The sequence below is a fragment of the Sinocyclocheilus rhinocerous genome, unplaced genomic scaffold, assembly GCF_001515625.1.
Source record: "Sinocyclocheilus rhinocerous isolate Xijiao unplaced genomic scaffold, SAMN03320098_v1.1 scaffold313, whole genome shotgun sequence".
NCBI classification, from domain to species: Eukaryota; Metazoa; Chordata; class Actinopteri; order Cypriniformes; family Cyprinidae; genus Sinocyclocheilus; species Sinocyclocheilus rhinocerous.
Genome location: NW_015627539.1, coordinates 284,153 through 301,842, shown reverse-complemented (window position 1 = coordinate 301,842; position 17,690 = coordinate 284,153). Strand labels below are relative to the sequence as shown.

The 17,690-nt window shown below is 40.1% G+C and overlaps 1 protein-coding gene across 1 annotated transcript in view; it reads right to left on the bottom strand.

Annotated features, from left to right (window-relative positions):
- LOC107729871 (polycystin-1-like) overlaps positions 1 to 17,690 on the bottom strand; it is a 111,397-nt gene that overhangs the window by 39,883 nt on the left and 53,824 nt on the right. Inside the window, exons 16-25 of the mRNA XM_016540597.1 lie at positions 14,445 to 14,560; positions 10,705 to 14,354; positions 9,255 to 9,407; positions 7,619 to 7,696; positions 5,183 to 5,471; positions 4,441 to 4,657; positions 4,200 to 4,359; positions 3,324 to 3,482; positions 3,077 to 3,221; positions 1,064 to 1,774 (exon numbers count right to left, since the gene is read on the bottom strand). Coding sequence (XP_016396083.1) covers positions 1,064 to 1,774; positions 3,077 to 3,221; positions 3,324 to 3,482; positions 4,200 to 4,359; positions 4,441 to 4,657; positions 5,183 to 5,471; positions 7,619 to 7,696; positions 9,255 to 9,407; positions 10,705 to 14,354; positions 14,445 to 14,560 — 5,678 coding nt within the window. The remainder of the gene's footprint in view (positions 1 to 1,063; positions 1,775 to 3,076; positions 3,222 to 3,323; positions 3,483 to 4,199; positions 4,360 to 4,440; positions 4,658 to 5,182; positions 5,472 to 7,618; positions 7,697 to 9,254; positions 9,408 to 10,704; positions 14,355 to 14,444; positions 14,561 to 17,690) is intronic.

The following is a 17,690-nucleotide window of genomic DNA, read 5'->3' as shown; positions in this document are numbered from 1 at the left end:
AATAATAAAATAACACTATGACAAGTTAATGTCCTTTATTAATCAAATATCATGAAATATGTTTGTTTATTAATTTATTTATTATTGGACATTTCACAATTTGATGATATTTTCTCATTCAGCTTTCTAAATACTGATCAGATAACATGAGATTAATTGTTATTATTTTTTATAGCACAAGTTTTTAACAGGAAGAAAATATACAGTGGTGGCCAAAATTGTTAGAACACTTGGCATATTTAAGAGGTTTTGCCAGAACTACCTGCGACGGAAGGAATCTGCTGGAACACTGAAAATGATGGACTGGCCCCCTCAAAGTTAGGACCTCGACCCCATCAAGCAAATTTGGGGCGAGTTGGAAAATAAACTGTACAGATCTTTTGTACATTCAAAGGAAAGCCTTTGGCTTGAGCTGCAGAAGGCATGTGATACCATTAGTGTTGAAGTTCTCAGGAAATATATTGACACTGTGCCAGAGAGATGTGCTGCTGTAATTGCTGCAAAAGGTGGACACACCAAATATTAAAGTTAAAAGAGGATAAAAACAGTACGACTCACTTCATCTGATATTTGTTGTGCTCAGAGCAGTGTTCAATCATGAACATTATGAAATGAATTCATGTTTTGGAGGCAAAAAAAGGTCAATATTTTCAGATCTGTCAGGTGTTCTAACAATTTTGGCCACCACTGTAAATCTATAATTTGGTGGAAAAAATGTTTATCATGGAAGTGCTAATCACAGATAAATAATCTTATAATAAAATAATATATATACTGTATATTTTTTGCTTTTTTATTTTTATTATTTTTTTCTTTTTTAAGTTACATATTTATTATTTACAAAGTGATGTTTTCAGACAATATTTGAACACCTTTCTTAAGTACAATGACCATATTAAAGGCAATTATTTAATTGCAAAGCATTACCTTTATATGACACATATGCTTTTTTCTCATACAGTGTAAATTGGTCATTAGATTTTAACGTTTTTGCCACAGTTTGTGATTGTTGTTGAACGAGTTTCTTATTCTCAGTGGCTCCCCCTTGTGTTGGGCGTCTTACCGTCTAGTACGGTGAAGTTGAGCTGGACGTAGATTCCCGCCTGTCTGTTGGTGTTCCTCGTGCTCACCCTCACGATGATTGAACCGCAGCGGCTGATATTCTCAGCTCCCGCTGGCGGCAACACGGCCTCCAATCCGTTCCCGTCCAGCCCAGCCACGCTCCCGTTATTAACAGCAACCGTTATGGCATGGCTGTCGTCCAGATCCGAGATGGGAATCTGCGTGCCGTTCACCGTGCGAAACTCCATGGACGCCACCTCTGTCGACACGGTGTAATTGGCGACGTAGTTGAACGGAAACGGATTGGGCTCCACTTGGAACAGCAGCTGTACGATGCCGTCCTCGCTACTGGGCGCCAGAGTGCCCCCTGCTGCCCGTCCCAGACTGCTGTTGAAGGCTCGCGGGATGGAGAAACGCCGGCACTCGGCCGCGTCGCTCTCGCCATAGCAGAGCAGGCTCTGAGGGTCGGCGCGTTTGCCGGCGGCGGCGATCTCTGCCCCGCGGAGGATCAGTGGCTCCTCGTTCAGGACACGGCCCAGCATGAGGATTCGCATGAGGACGGAGGACAGGGTGTAGGCTTTAGCGGCCACCCGCAGCGGGTGATGCTGCTGCTCCTCTAAGAGAAGCGGAGGCGGCTGGGAGAGGCCGTCGCGGTCCTCGGCCTCCGGAGGAGGAGAGGAGGCAGCCTGGCTCACCTGGTGGATCAGGTCACCTGAGGGAGGAGACAGTGTGGAGGTCTGATTTACTGACTGGATGAATACTGAAAACCAGCAGGAACAGGATAAAAGGCTCCACGAAAGACCAGAAAAGAGGAGTGATATAAGTGCTACAAGACTGAGACAAGATATACAAATCTTTTAAAAAGAAAGGTAATTTTAAAAATAAAAGCCTCACAATGGAGACAAATCAAAGACATTAGAAGAAAAAAATACCTGTCAATAAATCAATCTAATTAATTTCAATTAATCACACTACTGAGAAAAACCTTAAAATGAAGATAAATCAAATAAAGATAAATTAAAACTATTTTTGTGGCAGATAAGTCATATTATAAATATAATTATATATATCTTAAAATATAATATAATATAATTTTTATTAATTAAAATGAATAATAAAAAAATTAAATTGAGTACCGTATTGGCCCGAATATAAGACGACCGCGTTTTTTCAGATGTATTTCCAAGAAAAAAACATTGTCTTATATTCGGGTCAATACGGTAATATTTAATATTAAAATAGAAATATACAAATATTTTAAACAGAGGGGTTATTTAAATAAAAGCCCCAAAATTAAGATGAATCAAAGAAATTTTATGGCAGATGAGTAAATAATTGAGCAGATGATGCTATATAAATAATAATGATATATATTTTATTTTATGAATTAAAATAAAAAATATTCTTCAGAAAAATAGAAATATGCAGATCTTTTAAACAGAAAGGTAATTTTAAAAAAAGTATTAAATTAAATTATTAATAATTCATACAGGTTAGGGGCATTTTACTGAGAAATATTTTATTGTATTTTCTTTAGAATTAATTAAACTAAATTATTTGACAGCAATTTCATACGTAAATTAGGTTCAGATAAGATTTAAGGTCATTGCACACTGAGTCCGAAATTTCCGTCTGAAATTTTCGCACGTTAAAAAATAAATACGACCTCACATTGTGTCAATCACATTTACACACTGCCTCCGAAACTTTTGCCCGTCATAAAAAAATTTGGATCAGGTTCGATTTTTTGCGTTTTCGCATCCGTAGCAAGCATTTTGATAGGAAAGGATGCCGAATACGAAAAAATGCATACGAAAATTTCAGACTCAGTGTGCAAAGACCCTCAGTCAGAAAAGAGAAAAATGAAAACATGTAAACAAGTGAACAGTAACAGCTTGTTGCCTCTGGGGTTGTTTGTTTGTTTGTGACTGTGTTAGCATAACATAGCCAATTAGCCATGAAATGGATGATTGTGTTTACCTCTCACTGGAGTCTGAGTGTGTGTGTGTGTTACCCATGATATTAAGGATGTTGTCTGCTATCTCGGTCGGGGTGACTGTGCCCTGTTTGGTGTCTGTCTGCAGGATCTCTAACATCGACTCTAGTTTGTCCAGAGTGCTGTTCTGACACTCTTCACACACAAACTCTCGACTCACAGCCTGCAAACAAACACATACGAGACAGATTTTATTCACTTTTATGTCTTTTGAAGTGGTTCAGGATTCAGCTGATGTGAGGCATGTGAGTGCGTCTCGTCTCACCGTGCACTGCGCGAGCGCTGCTGATGTCTGCTGGATGTCACTGACGGTGGTGAGGTCCAGTGACGTCAGCGCTCTGGTGATGTTTCCTCTGACGCTCACACGGTACTGACGCTCTGCCTTAGACACACGCTCTCGTCTGCGGGAAACACCCTGCTCATACTGACACACAGAAACACACCACGTGATGAGCAGACGGAGAAAGATACGACGGACGGATAAATGATAGATAGATAGATAGATAGATAGATAGATAGATGGATGGATGGATAGATAGATAGATAGATGGATAGATGGATAGATTAATATGGATAGATGGATGGATAGAGATGGATGGATAGATAGATGAATAGATAGTTGGATAGATAGAGAAAGAAGGACAGAGACTGATGGATGGATGGATGGATAGATAGATAGATAGATGGATAGATGGATAGATTAATATGGATAGATGGATGGATAGAGATGGATGGATAGATAGATGAATAGATAGTTGGATAGATAGAGAAAGAAGGACAGAGACTGATGGATGGATGGATAGATAGATAAATGGATGGATAGAGATGGATGGATAGATAGATTAATAGATAGTTGGATAGATAGAGAAAGAAGGACAGAGATAGATAGATAGATAGATAGATATGGATAGATGGATGGATAGAGATGGATGGATAGATAGATGAATAGATAGTTGGATAGATAGAGAAAGAAGGACAGAGATGGATGGATAGATAGATAGATTAATATGGATAGATGGATGGATAGAGTTGGATGGATAGATAGATGAATAGATAGTTGGATAGATAGAGAAAGAAGGACAGAGATGGATGGATGGATGGATGGATAGATAGATAGATAGAGGTGGATGGCGGGTCTCACCTCATTGAGGATTGTGATGAGGGCGAGCGAGAGCTCCCGTACTCTCTGTGAATCTCCCTGACGGAGCAGCTCTCTGAGGGTGGAGTCGGTCAGATTGCTGAGCCAGTGAGGGAGACAGCTGAATCCGTCAGGAACCGCCGGCAGCACCACCTCCATCGACCTGACACACATCACAAACCATTCACAGCGCTGCCAGCAAAGAACAGAACACGGGAAGTCTTCATGCCAAACTGTGTCTTACTTGTTGCGGGCCATGACTGTGGCCCCCTGGTGGTCCTCCACCATGACAATCGCAGTCACCTGGTACTGGGCCGAGCTGAAGCCGGGTGGCAGGAAGGCCGAATGTTCTGGACTCGTGCCTTTATACACACAGAACTCCTCGCAGTACAGCCCGGAGCAGCGCACCGCCAGCAGACTATACACCAGCGGAGACTCGGCCTCGTCCATATCAGTGTAACCTGAAAACCAGACGCGACTGTTCAGCATAGTGCTGGGCGGCATGACCAAAAATGTATATCACTGTATTTTTCAAAATTATACCAGTTTCACGGTATATGATGGTATTTCTTTTCATGCATTTTCAGGTGTTAACCGCATTTTCTACTGATTGAGAGAGGAAATACTGCAGTAGGTTGACTTAGAAAAAATTTGTAATTTTAACTGAACTTAGTGCTTGTGGTGAACTTCATCATGTGACTTCCTCATCACCACCTGATTTTGATGGTTACCAGTGTATTACAAAGGTACAAAACAGATTTCAGAACTTCAATAGGTTGTTAATTAATGAAATGCGATTTTTAATTGTAAATTTAAGTTAAATCCGTAAACCCTAAAATGTTGCTACAGTATTTTTTTACGGTCGAATTCTGGCAACCACAGCTGCCAGTTTTTTACCGTAAATTGTACGGAATTTTTTTCACAGTGTAGTTCAGTATCTGCTCTTTCTCGGCGACCTACATGCAGTCCTTCTTCTCCAGTCTCACCTGAGCAGTTGAAGTGCACTCTCTCCAGCAGCGTGCGCACCTGAGGCCCGTCGCCATCTGCCCACAGAGAACACGTCCCGCCGGCTGGAGGCAGGTTGGGGTGGAGCTCGATGTAGGCCACGCCCTCACGGTCCATGCTGTCATCGGTCACGTGGAGGCTGAATATGTAGGAGTTTCCATCGCGGAGTATACCCTGTCGCAGGACCAGGTTCATGCTGTCGCTGCCCGTGGTGGTGGTGTTCAGATCCAGCACCAGCGTCTCGTTCCCTCCGGTCATCGCCGTCCACCGCTAACAACAACAACAGACAAATTTCCAAGTCATTTCCATATTATTATTTAAACTTAATTAAATAAATACATCACTTTAAAATGAGAAATTTCTTTATAATAAAGTTAATTATTAAATAAATGTAATAGTTACAATTAAATGTATTATATTAACTGAATAATTCTCTTTATTAATAATAAAAATTATTAGAATACAACTACATTGTTATACAAGTATAAATAAAGTTTATATTAATATTTATATGATTAATGAAGTAAAAACACTCATAATGCATTAAAAAACTTATTTTAAATGCATATAAATCTTTATGTAGTTACAAAAAATTTCACAGCTTTAGGAATGGTTTTGTATTTCCATGCCACTTTTATGTATTTACTTTCATGCATTTATTTAATAGAGCAGATTATTAAATTAATTAACACATCTAATTAATATTATATAATTTAATAAATGATTGTATTAAAATCAGTAATAGATGTATAATTGCATTTTATACATTACATAATTATTTAAAAGTGGTATGTATTTTTTGTATTCTCATTTTAATATTAAAATTACGTTTTATTTTTTATAGTATTATTTCAAATGATGTTATTTTTTAATGAGCTCCAGGCTGGTTTTTCAGTAACCTTGCAGTGACCTCCATCACCATCAATCCGAATCAGCACTCATCTCAGACCCGAGTGTTTGCAGCACTAGATTAGCGTCCCTGAATTGTACCCTAATATTTACAGTCTCATGGCTCATGGGAACCAGACCGAGGGGAAGGAGTGTTTGACCGCTCGGTCACCAAGCAAATGTCTGTGCGTGTTTAACGAGGTTTGGCATGCCGTTAACGGCTAATGCAGTGGAACACATCACATCATAATGATGACATCACCCGGTACGCCCACTCAGGTCTCCCCTCCCTCCGGTTCCCATAACCATAACATCACTCGAATCTCAGTCTAAACATTATGAGAAAGCAGGTCGGAAAAAAGCAAGAGGAATGCCTGCGAAAAAAGAGAAAGCGTTCTAGAATGACATGCCTCCATGCACAGCGCTCTTCGATAAATTATGACGATATGTTTCCTCTAATAAATAAGGCACGAGTGACTCCAAATATAATCCAAAAATCCAAATATGTCATTCCCAACATTCAGATTCTATGAGGACAGTATTAATCCTAGGGACAAATTATATCATGTTTTCCATGCTTTTTGTAAAGCTAAAAGATAAAGAAATTAAAATGCTGTGCCTTTCACCGGCCAAAAAACTAATAGACATGGAAAGTCCAATTTTGATTCCATGATGTCCTTAAAGGTCCCCTGAAATGCTTAGAAACACGCGGCGTTACTCTATGTGTTGACGTCATTTTAACTGAAACAGGAAGACAGGGCGGGACATATCAAGCAGCCCCGCCCCTTTTTAAAATAGCCAATAGCGTTCGTTTATATCACAGCTTGGGCTAGAGCCGTTCAAAGCCGTTGAGCTCCATAAAGCTGCATTTGACAGGGTATGCCAGCCACAATATCATCCATATTGCTATAAAATATAGCATTCTGTGTAGAATTCAAGCTGCCGCGGTTCGCGTGACACAACGTGAAACCAGACCTCATTTGCCCCAGTCAAAAGCATATTTACAGTCTGAATCGTTCCCTATCGCCTACATTGTGCACTACGTGCCATTCACCTTACAGAAAATACTAACACTGTGAACAAGTGACCGATCTCAGCCGCAACTTCAGCATCTTATTTATAGTGTATGGGGCAGGCACTTCGGATTCTAGGGAGCATTTGATTGGTCAGAAGATTTGATGAGAAGATAAAGTACGATGTGACGTCAAAAAAATCCTTGAGCCGTTTTGACGGAAGTGAGGAACTGTAAGCTTTGAATGCTTATATCTTCTAAATGCGGATTTTGTCACTGTTTTGGAGCACACTGCCTTATAGATAACCTTAAGACTAACATATTGATACTAACACCCAAAAAAACTTTAATTTTGATTTCATGGGGACTTTAAGAGATCTACTTGAGCATCCCAACCCACCCGAAACAGCAGGGAGTATTGTGAAAACCTGCTCGAAAAGTAATCATGTTTGCATTTCATACTTCCCTGTAGGCAACAGTGGTTTAATAGTAACCCTGTGATTGTGCTTGTTCTCACCCCTCTGAGTGAGCTGTGACAGTTATTGCAGGTGCCAGCCAGGTACACATAAGAGCTCTGACTGATCTCGTAGCGAGACTGAGCAAAAAATGAAAATGCTGTCATTAATTCCTCGCCCTCATGCCGTTCCAAACCCGCAAGACACTTCGGAACACAAATTAAGATATTTTTGATGAAATCCGAGAGCTTTCTGACCCTGCATAGACGGCAATGTAACGGAAATGTTCAAGGCCCAGAAAGGTAGTAAGGACATTGTTAAAATGGGCCTTGAACGTGGTAGTTGTGTTGCTGTTGTTTTGCAAAAATGCCTTAATTTGTGTTCTGAAGATGAAAGAAGGTCTTGGGGGTTTGGAACGACATGAGGGTTAGTAATTAATGACAGAATTTTCATTTTTGGGGTGAACTAGCCCTTTAAATTATGCAATTATGTTCATGTTCATATATTCAAAATCTCTCATTCTTTGAACTGATTCAAATATTAACAAGGCTAGCACTGAGACTGGCGAATTTCCCATTCCTGTTGTGAATGTGACACAGGAATAATGAATTTGTGAAGAATAAAAGAATTGTAGGGGTCATAAGACATCACGAATTGGTTTCATCATGGTCCTCGAAGCAATCAGACCTTCAAAGTTAAATCTCATGAAATATTCCCTTTAGCATCCGTCAAAGTTTCAGTTCAGTGAGTGAAATGAGTTTCATATACATTCTCATTCAAAACTCACATATATCAGGCTTTCACATATAGCTTAATATTGTGAAGGTCAGAATGTAAATTATGTTTTGAATTACGTAATGAACCTTCGTTTTACCCGTTCGGGTCAGTTAATTATAGCCAAATCCAGAGTATGCTAAACGTGAATGAACATTTTGTAATGATGATAGCAACTAATTTGAATACTGTAGAACAAAACAAAAAGGCGGGAAACGCTAACAATGAATATCAACCACTCATAATTTTACTCATTTACATGCGCTGCATTGTTTTAGCTCACACTTCTCTGTTGAAGGTATGCATATCAGGTAAAAGCACAAGTACACCCCAGAAAAAGGCACGATTTCACATCTCGCAGGCCAGTTTTGAGTAATGAGATGGTGAAGGATGTGCTTTTGTTCATCATTTGATTATTCACTGTGGTCATGATCGCTAGAAACTGTAAACAAATGTTTCTTTTAAATTAAAATCCGTTTACCGCCAGCTTTCCATGGGACGGCAACAGCGTGACGTTAATTGCGCCATTCAAAATGGCCTGAGTTTTTGATTGTGGATAATTAGCATTCTATAATGAGCCTAATTTACATAGAAAAGAGGCATGTTTGCACTGAAAAGAGTGACAATGACTTCATTAAAATATGACACAGCTCTATTCAGTGCACTTTGAAGATGCTTCTGGACTGCAGGTAGTTGTTGAATAAAATGCAGGTTTCATGCACAAAAAAATCCAGTATTTTATTTTAAAAGATTAAAAATAAAAAAAAGTTAAAATGTGATGAGATGTATTTTGGAATATAAAACAATCTGTATGAGCAATGGAGAAAAACAGCTGTTGATCGAATGGCAAGAATCAATAACAAGAAATATTTGTACATGCAGCATATTAGGTATGAAAAGCTGGCAGTAATCAAGAGCACTCACCGTTTGGTTTGTGGACTCTGGGGTCATGCCTTCTTTGCTGACGGTCAGTCGAAAGGTATACTCAACATCTACCTCCAGTTCAGAACCAGAGATTCCCAGAACCGGGTCGCTCGGACCCAACCCGAAATGCAAAGTGGAGCAGTGAGCTGGGCCCTGCAGGGTGAAGTTAAACGACAGAATCACTGCAGATGGTAATTAATCAACTCATTTACCTGCTTCAGGATATACAAGACAAGAGCATAATCATCAAACAAGTTTTGGTACCTTTGTTGTTTAATGACTTTACCTAATGAGTTTTTTAATAGCATTTTAATCACTGACCATGACTGTGCATCCCGAATACACGTTTGACACCCACAAAGTGTACTTTCTGTCTTCATTTTGGACAATAAATCTACTGCATTATCATTTAGAACCTAAAAAATTTTGTTTTGACACGCATTTTGCTTAAAGTTTGCTTACGTTTCCTTTAAAGTAAATGCCACCTGTTTTTTTTTTGTTTTTTTATCATCTAATGCAATGACATTCATACATTTTTAATGTGGCTAAAGTGTTATTTTCTGGTGCCAGTGGAGCTTGAAATATTTCATTCTACTTAATACAATATTCCTTTGAATTTCTGTCAGTGACAAAATGTTTTAATAAAAAGCAGGAATCTCTGGCTCACCTCCGGCAGTGATTCTGAAAGGCTGGCAGAACTCTAAGGAATGCTGAGTTTATCCGCTGCTAGTTATGTAACTGATCTCAAGTACACACCACCCAAACATCCACATTTGTGGCACATACTTCACATATTTTATCTTTCTGAGCTGCTGTGTGCAAAGTTAACCTTTGATACTAGATGTCCCTCACATACTCAAACAACTCTCAAATTCACAAATTCACATATCTGTTAAGAGCTTTTAGCTCTCAAATATGCCTATGAGCTCAGTGAACAAAAGCACTTGATTGTTCATTGTTTTAATGCCAATTACTCAAACTCTCAAACCCTCTCTCAACCACAATGTTTATTTTACTTTTTCATCCACTGATCATTTCCAGGGGGGAAAAAAACTCTCAAATTGGATTATTCATCTTAAGACACTTGAGTATTGAATGAACAGTCATACACAACAAGGTGCTTCACATATTAGAAGCATCTAAGCACCAACATTAGTTCTTAAATCTATTGCCATTTTACAGCTTAAATCAGGGATGTCCAATCCTGATCCTGGAGGGACGATTTCCAGCAGAGTTTAGCTCCAGTCCCAACTAAACCCAGATGAACGAGCTAACTAAGGTCTTAGGGATCAATAGAAACTTCCAGGCAGATGTGCTGGAGCTAAACCCTACAGGAAGATGTCCCTCCCAAAGCAGGATTGGACATCATGGCCTAGATCCATTTATTGCAAGTTTAAGACATCAAAAAGCATTCATTTTTATATATCTGTTACACATCAATCATGATTACCTTTGAGGTGCTCACACATTCCCAGTGGTAGTTGAGCAGGGACTGGTTCTCTGGGTCCAGGTTTGGGTCGTAGGATTGCTCTGCGCTCAAATGCAAATCTTGAGTTTTGGACCACACACGGTATGTGCCACCCTCAATGATTGGCACTAGCTTTTTGGACATGACTGAAAGTTGAATACATGCTGCCTTCCGTAGTGGCACCCCCTCATAGGACAGAGAAAAAACTAGAGTGTAGTTCCCAGCAGAAATCGACATCTTGGGCACTGAAATTTGGAGCCTCCGGACGTTGACTTCTGGGGGGAGACGGACCTTAGACGGTGGTGGACCTTTCTTGTCATCATCCTGACAGCGAGGGGAGGTGAGGATCTCCCAGAGGTACTCTACTCCATAGAGGCCACAACCTTTTAAATTCACATTGGCCTCTACCAAGGTTGGCTGGTAACGCCAGATGGCGAGTCGTGGAGCTTGAATGATCTGAACTTCTGGTTCGTCGCACTTTAGGACAGAGATGTTGACATTAACCTCTGCTGTAACCCAGCTCACCAGGTTACTGACATTAACTCGCACCACATAGTGACCAGGAAGGATGTAGATATGACTAAGAGAAGGTGTAGTTGTGACAGCTGCAGAAGTACCATCCCCAAAGTCCCACTGATATGTCGCTGGAGTTGAAACAGGAGTGATTCCCACATGGAAGCTGACTGTCTTGTTTATGAAGGTGTCGCTTGGTTGAGCATCCAAGGTGGCTGACCTGATAATGTTCTGAACTCGTATAACCTTGGTCACATTTAATCCGTTTAAAGAATTGAATGCTCTAAGGAATATGGTCAGATTGCCTGGCTGTTCTGGCGCATATGTCACCGACTTGCCAACCCGAGAGATCTTGAGACCATGATGAAGGTCAAAGGTCCACAGAATGGTCAGCGGATCACGTGTCGGCGTGCACGCTACATAAGCCCTAGGTACACCGACAGGTATAGCGGCATCACAGCAGTCCAGTATAGTCAACTTGGTCACAGGCTCCATGACTTCAATGTGCAGAGTCCTTCGTTCTGAACTCACTTGGTTGAAGGCAGTAAGGTTGACGTAGTACTTGGCCACACTAGTGAACTGGTGGATGTAGGTTTGATTAGTCAGAACAACAGTTGCATCACCACTAATGCTCAGGATGAAATGAACAGAAGTTCCAGATGAGACAGAGATGGTAAACTCAACGTTTTCACCAGCCGCAGCAATTTGTTTGCTGGCCTTGAGCTCCAGACCCTGGATACGGTCTTGAACGGTAAACTCACGTGAGTATGTTTCTCTGTTCATGTCATTAGTGGCGTTCAAAGCGACAGTGAAAATTCCTGGTTTGGGGAAGATGTAGGAGGTGGTGCGCTGGTTCGATTTTGTGTTGTCTGGCAATAGCCACATCCACGAAATGCTGGATCCCATCTGTGTTTCTCCACGCAGAGTAACATTGTCCCCTGAAGCTACAAAGTTCTCTGTAACATTTCTGGCGATGAAAGTCAATCCCGAGATCGGTTCTTGAATGCTGATCCACTTTGAGACCACTTCCGAGCTGACTTTGTTGGAAACCTCCACTTTAACCAGTTTCAAACCTGCGCTTCTGAAACGGTGCATGACTGAGGACATATCAGATGTTAACAGTTCACCACCTGCCCACCATTTGTAATGAAGCGCTGTTCCAAAACTTGCAGATACGGTCATATTTGTCATGGCATTTACTGCAGCAGGGTTTGATGAAATCTTAAGGACCAGCTCCCTTACAGGATCCAAAAACTCAATAGTTTTGTTCACAGCCAGCTGGCCAAGCAAGTTGGTTGCCTTGAGGACGACATCACAAGGACCAGGGGTGGAAAAGTTGAGGTCTATGGTCTTGCCCGTGAGGTTGTAGTCATGGTTTTCATGTTCCCTCAGAAGGTTCCAGCTGAAGGTCATATTGGTGCCCTCTTTTAATGAGGCTTGTAAGTGAAGGACACGGTTGCTTGCAAAACAGCATCCTTCAATAAGCTCATCAGCCACTATCTGCAAGCCCTCCAACTCACGCTGCACAAAGATGGAAATGCTTGACTGAACAGTGCCAATGTCATTCTCTGCAGTAACGATGACATTGAAAGTCCCAACGGAGCGAAACGTGTAGAACATGGTGTGAGTGCCTTGGATAGACGTGCACCGGTCACAAAGAATCCAAGAGTACCTTACACCATCTCCTTGGTTGAGGTGTGCCTCAAAGTGAACGGAAGTGTTCAAAGGGACATTAACAAGGCTAGCATTTACTGACAGTCCTGTGATTGGGGCCAAGACCACAACGGAAATCTCATTTTTGGTCTCACTCACTTCATTCTTGCCTGTAACACTGATGTTAAACTTGCCCGAGGAATTGTAAGCGTGTGATACGTTTGTCCCATTAAGTCGAGTCCTATCTCCAAAATTCCAGATGTAGACAGCATTCTCAGAGTCTGAAGATGCCTTGAAAGCATAGCCTTGGTGTAAAGAAAGATTGTTCTCTTTATCTCCATTATGGCTGATCAGCAAAAAACTGACAGATTGTTGCACCACAACTAAAACAGTGTCATTGATACAGGAGATGTTGTTGAGTGCAGTAACTGTAACCAGATATTCCCCAGGACTCTTGAATGTAAAGGCCATCTCCTTACCACCTCGAACAGGACCTCTCGAGTCAAGTACCCCAAAATCCCATAGGTAGGTGTAGTTAAATTCTGGGAAGGCAGCTACTGTAAATCTGCTCTCCTCACCGAACTTGATGTGTGTTCTCAGAGGAATCAAAGACACTGTTGTGAGTTCACGTTGGACGCAGACCCTTCTGAAAAAATTTGCCTTGTTGGCTTCACTTGACATAAGTAGCGAGAGATTGTACTCGCCACTCTTAACGTATGTGTGCGTTATCATCGGCGTTCCATACTGAGTTTCGTTGGGGCTTCCATCTCCAAAACTCCACACGTACTGATGTCCTGAAGCGTTCCCTGACACAAATGCATGGAAGAGTACCTCTTTGTTTTCCCGAATGCACCCGGGAGGTTCTAGTGATAACACTTGTAGCACAAACACCTCAACAGGTATGGTTACCCATTTAGAGCTCACAGCATTCTTTGCGTTGACATTTACAGTGTAGTTTCCATCTTTCCTGTACGTATATTCAACTTTGGGTTCCATAACCGTGTGCACCATTCCATCACCCATGTCAAAGCTCCAAGTTACATTGTTGCCTGCTTCCAGACTTGCCGTGACAACGGTAGGAGTGTTGCATTCCGTGGGAGCAGATGATATCACCTCCAAGCCCTTAACATCCTCATAGACGATAACTTCCATGCAGGTGTCTGTCCAGCTAATGGTGTTGTTGACATTCACGCAGATATTGTAGACACCGCTGTGAGCGTACGCGTGAGGAACCCTACGTTCACGCCCATGCTGTACACTTGAATTGTCACCAAAGTTCCAGGTGTAGATGATGCCGTAGGGAGACGGTAGGGGGTGGGCCTCAAAGTCAGCTGGTTTTTCAGCACGTAGCAGGGGCGGGACAATCTCGATTCGCACACTTGTCAGAACGCTAAAGACGTATACATCGACCTTGCATGTCTTGTTCTCATAGCGGCTGGAAGCCGTGAACAATAGGGTGTACTCCCCTGCAAGAAATATGAGTTTAAAAAAAAATTCAATGTAGATAATCAATACAAATAAAAATCTGGATAAAATCAATATGATTTTTTTTTTACCTGGCTGTGCATAAATGTATTCCACATCATCACGAATCACCACCTGGTTACTAGAGGGGTTATTGTAAGGGGGCTTAATCTGATGTGTACGGTTCCCTCCATCTCCAAACCACCACCTGTGACACATAAAAACCATCAAAACAAACTCACACACACTGCACGCCTGATAACATGCATCATTTTACAACTGGTTTCACAGTTTTTCACAGTGTAGACAATGCTTTTAAATAGTCTTGGAAAGTACTGAGTCTTGATTTTAATTGCACAAGTCTCTGGGAATGTTAAACCATGACCTCACCAAAAATATTTTTAGGCAGTCTTAAAGTTAACATGTATGGCAACCTTATGTAAGAGAGTACTTTATTTTAACAGTAGGTACTGGACAGTGGTTGGGGAGGGGTTGAAAAATAACTTGATAAGTCACGTTCTTTTTGCATTACAGGTTGTTTTTTCCCCGTTTGAATGATACACTTTGCACAGTAAGTCCAGGAACATGTATTAAGTTAACTCTGGTTTCATGGTGACTTTAAAGACAAGCTTATTGCAGTATAAAAGAGGGGATTAAAGGATGAGGGGAAAGACAACTTTGAGTCTCTTTTGGTGCCTCGGGAATTTGTAAAAGCAAGGTGGCAGGTCTGTTTTAAAGATGTTTTTAGCTGGAGGGAATAAAAGCTCTTTCTTGCAAATCTCGCCGTCTGACTCATCGCTGCGGGAGGGAGAGGTGGAGCTGATGTTGAATCATCGCCTCGGCTCCCAGCGATACACCTTCATCTCTCGCTCCATCTTATCCCCACTTTCTCTATAGAAGTGCAACCCAAAGGAGAATCAGGTATCACGATTGACTGAACAAGCAGCGGGCTGAACTCAGGAGATACTGAGCAGACGAGATAAAAGCGCGGGGAAGAAATCGCCCTACAGTACTCGTCTGACAGACTTTTTTTGGACAATAAATAGAGAAATCCATGAAATAAATAAATAAAGCAGACATCTGCAGTGGCGCGCAGCAGGCTTCTGGGGGACGGAATGGAAACTTTGGGAATCGTTCTATGCTCGGCGTTGAAGGGAAAATTCTTGTCAGCATTCTGTGCTAACCACAGACTGTAAATCTAGAGAAAAGTGCCATTAAAGGGGAGCAGGCTGGGAGTGTGTGAGGCGTTGGAAGCCGTAGAGAAAAAGTTTGTGTGCAGACTGTGTGTATTAAACAGTCATGAGACACGAATATAGAAAGCCACATAACCCTCCAAGAAGAGAGTTATTTAAAGAGAGCATTCGCAACCCATTTTACTTCCATGATGAATGAAAGAGCTTGATTTTACCCATCAGGAACTGATTATATTGTAATTGGGTGTTTCATCTCAATGCATCCCAATTCTAGGACTTTTTTATGAAATCTATCATTTGCTACTATTGCTCAATTTTTAATGACAATATCAGTCACAGGCATTAAATTACTGCATTAATTCCATTACTGCATTTTAAAAAGACTGCATTACAAAGTGTATTATATCTAAATTAGGAATAAATACGATATATTGTTATTATTGGCTGATGTTAGAGATTTTTTATGGCATATGTGTCAGCTGATAGTGGAATTGTGCATGCTCAAATCAGCATGATGTAAATGCATTTACATTTGCCATCAACTAACGTTCATTAAATTTTTTTTTTTACAATGAAATTAACATAATAAAAATATTCCAAAATGTATCTGTTGCACTGAAAATTATTTATTTAGAAATAAACTAGTGTTTAAAAGTTTAGGTAATATCGTAAGTTTGTTTTTGTTTTGTTTTTTACTTTTATTCAGCAAGTTCAAATGTGAATTTATAATGTTACAAAAATATTTCTATTTCAAATAAATATTGTTATTTGAACTTTCTATTCATCAAAGAATCCTGAAAAAAAGTATCACAGTTAATAAATTACATATACATATTATATTACTTATTATTTTATTATAATAAAATAAAATATAATGAAATTGAAAACATATTGTGCAATATTGTGCAACCCTAATTTAAATGGCTCCTTTTTAATATACTTTTTTAAAAAATCGGTTTGGTATTATTTTCACAAGTAAGGTGTACATTTTCAAAACTCTTAAAGTACTAAACTTTAAACTGATCACACTTGTAACACCACTAGTCATACTTTCAAAACCTGATCTCAATGATTTCATTGTAGTTGCGCATATTTTCATTCCACATAATCATTGTTTCAAAACACAAGATCATTGTGATATGTATTGAGAGAACATTTGAAATAATCACCAAAACACAACAGTATGATCTTCTTTCAAGCTAGTACTTTTAACAATCAGTTCATTCAAGAGCAAACAATGCAAGATTCATGTTTCAAATCACCTTTGTTGCTGAAATAATTACAGTACTATAGGCAATAACTGTCATGTTAGAAAATACACATTACCTAACTTGCATATCTCACATAAAATCAATAATGCTTGTAAAAGTATTTATCCAGTGTGTTATCAAAAGGTGTGATGAAGGTATGACATGGCCATAAGGTTTTGTGCTAGAACAGAGTTTACTGTCAATGCAGTAAATGTCCTCACTGTGCCATATGACTGAATCTATATTCTAGCTGAATTTTTCAGATGAAGGGTGAGTTATAGTAATGTGCAGTCTTTACCATGGTAATGCTTCTATATACAGTATCACATGGCATAATGCAATGTAAAATGTTGTTTTGATGCCATCTGTCTCCCTTCTTCTGATACATCTCTGATCAATCTCTGATCAGTTCCTCTCCCTTGTGGCCTGCTCTGTGTTCACAAATAGCAAAACACACGGTTTTACAAATGAGGACGTCCTCAAAGGAAGGTTTTAGGTGATTTCGTCAAGTTTTGCTTACTTCTGGGTACCAATTTGTCCCCAAAATATGGTTACAGTAAGTAGGTACACACACACACACACACACACACACACACAGGTTTTCCTATCATTATGGTGACATTCCTAAACCTACCCTTACGAAAATTAAATGTTTTTCTCATTGGACCCAAAAAAGGAAGTTTTTTTTACTTCTGGATACCTATTTGTCCCCAAAATATGGTTACTGTAAGTAGGCACACGCACACACACACACACACAGGTTTTCCTATCATTATGGTGACATTCCTAAACCTACCCTTACGAAAATTAAATGTTTTTCTCATTGGACCCAAAAAAGGACAATGATTTCGGATATTGCCATCTTTGTGGGGACATTTTGTCCCCATAAAATAGG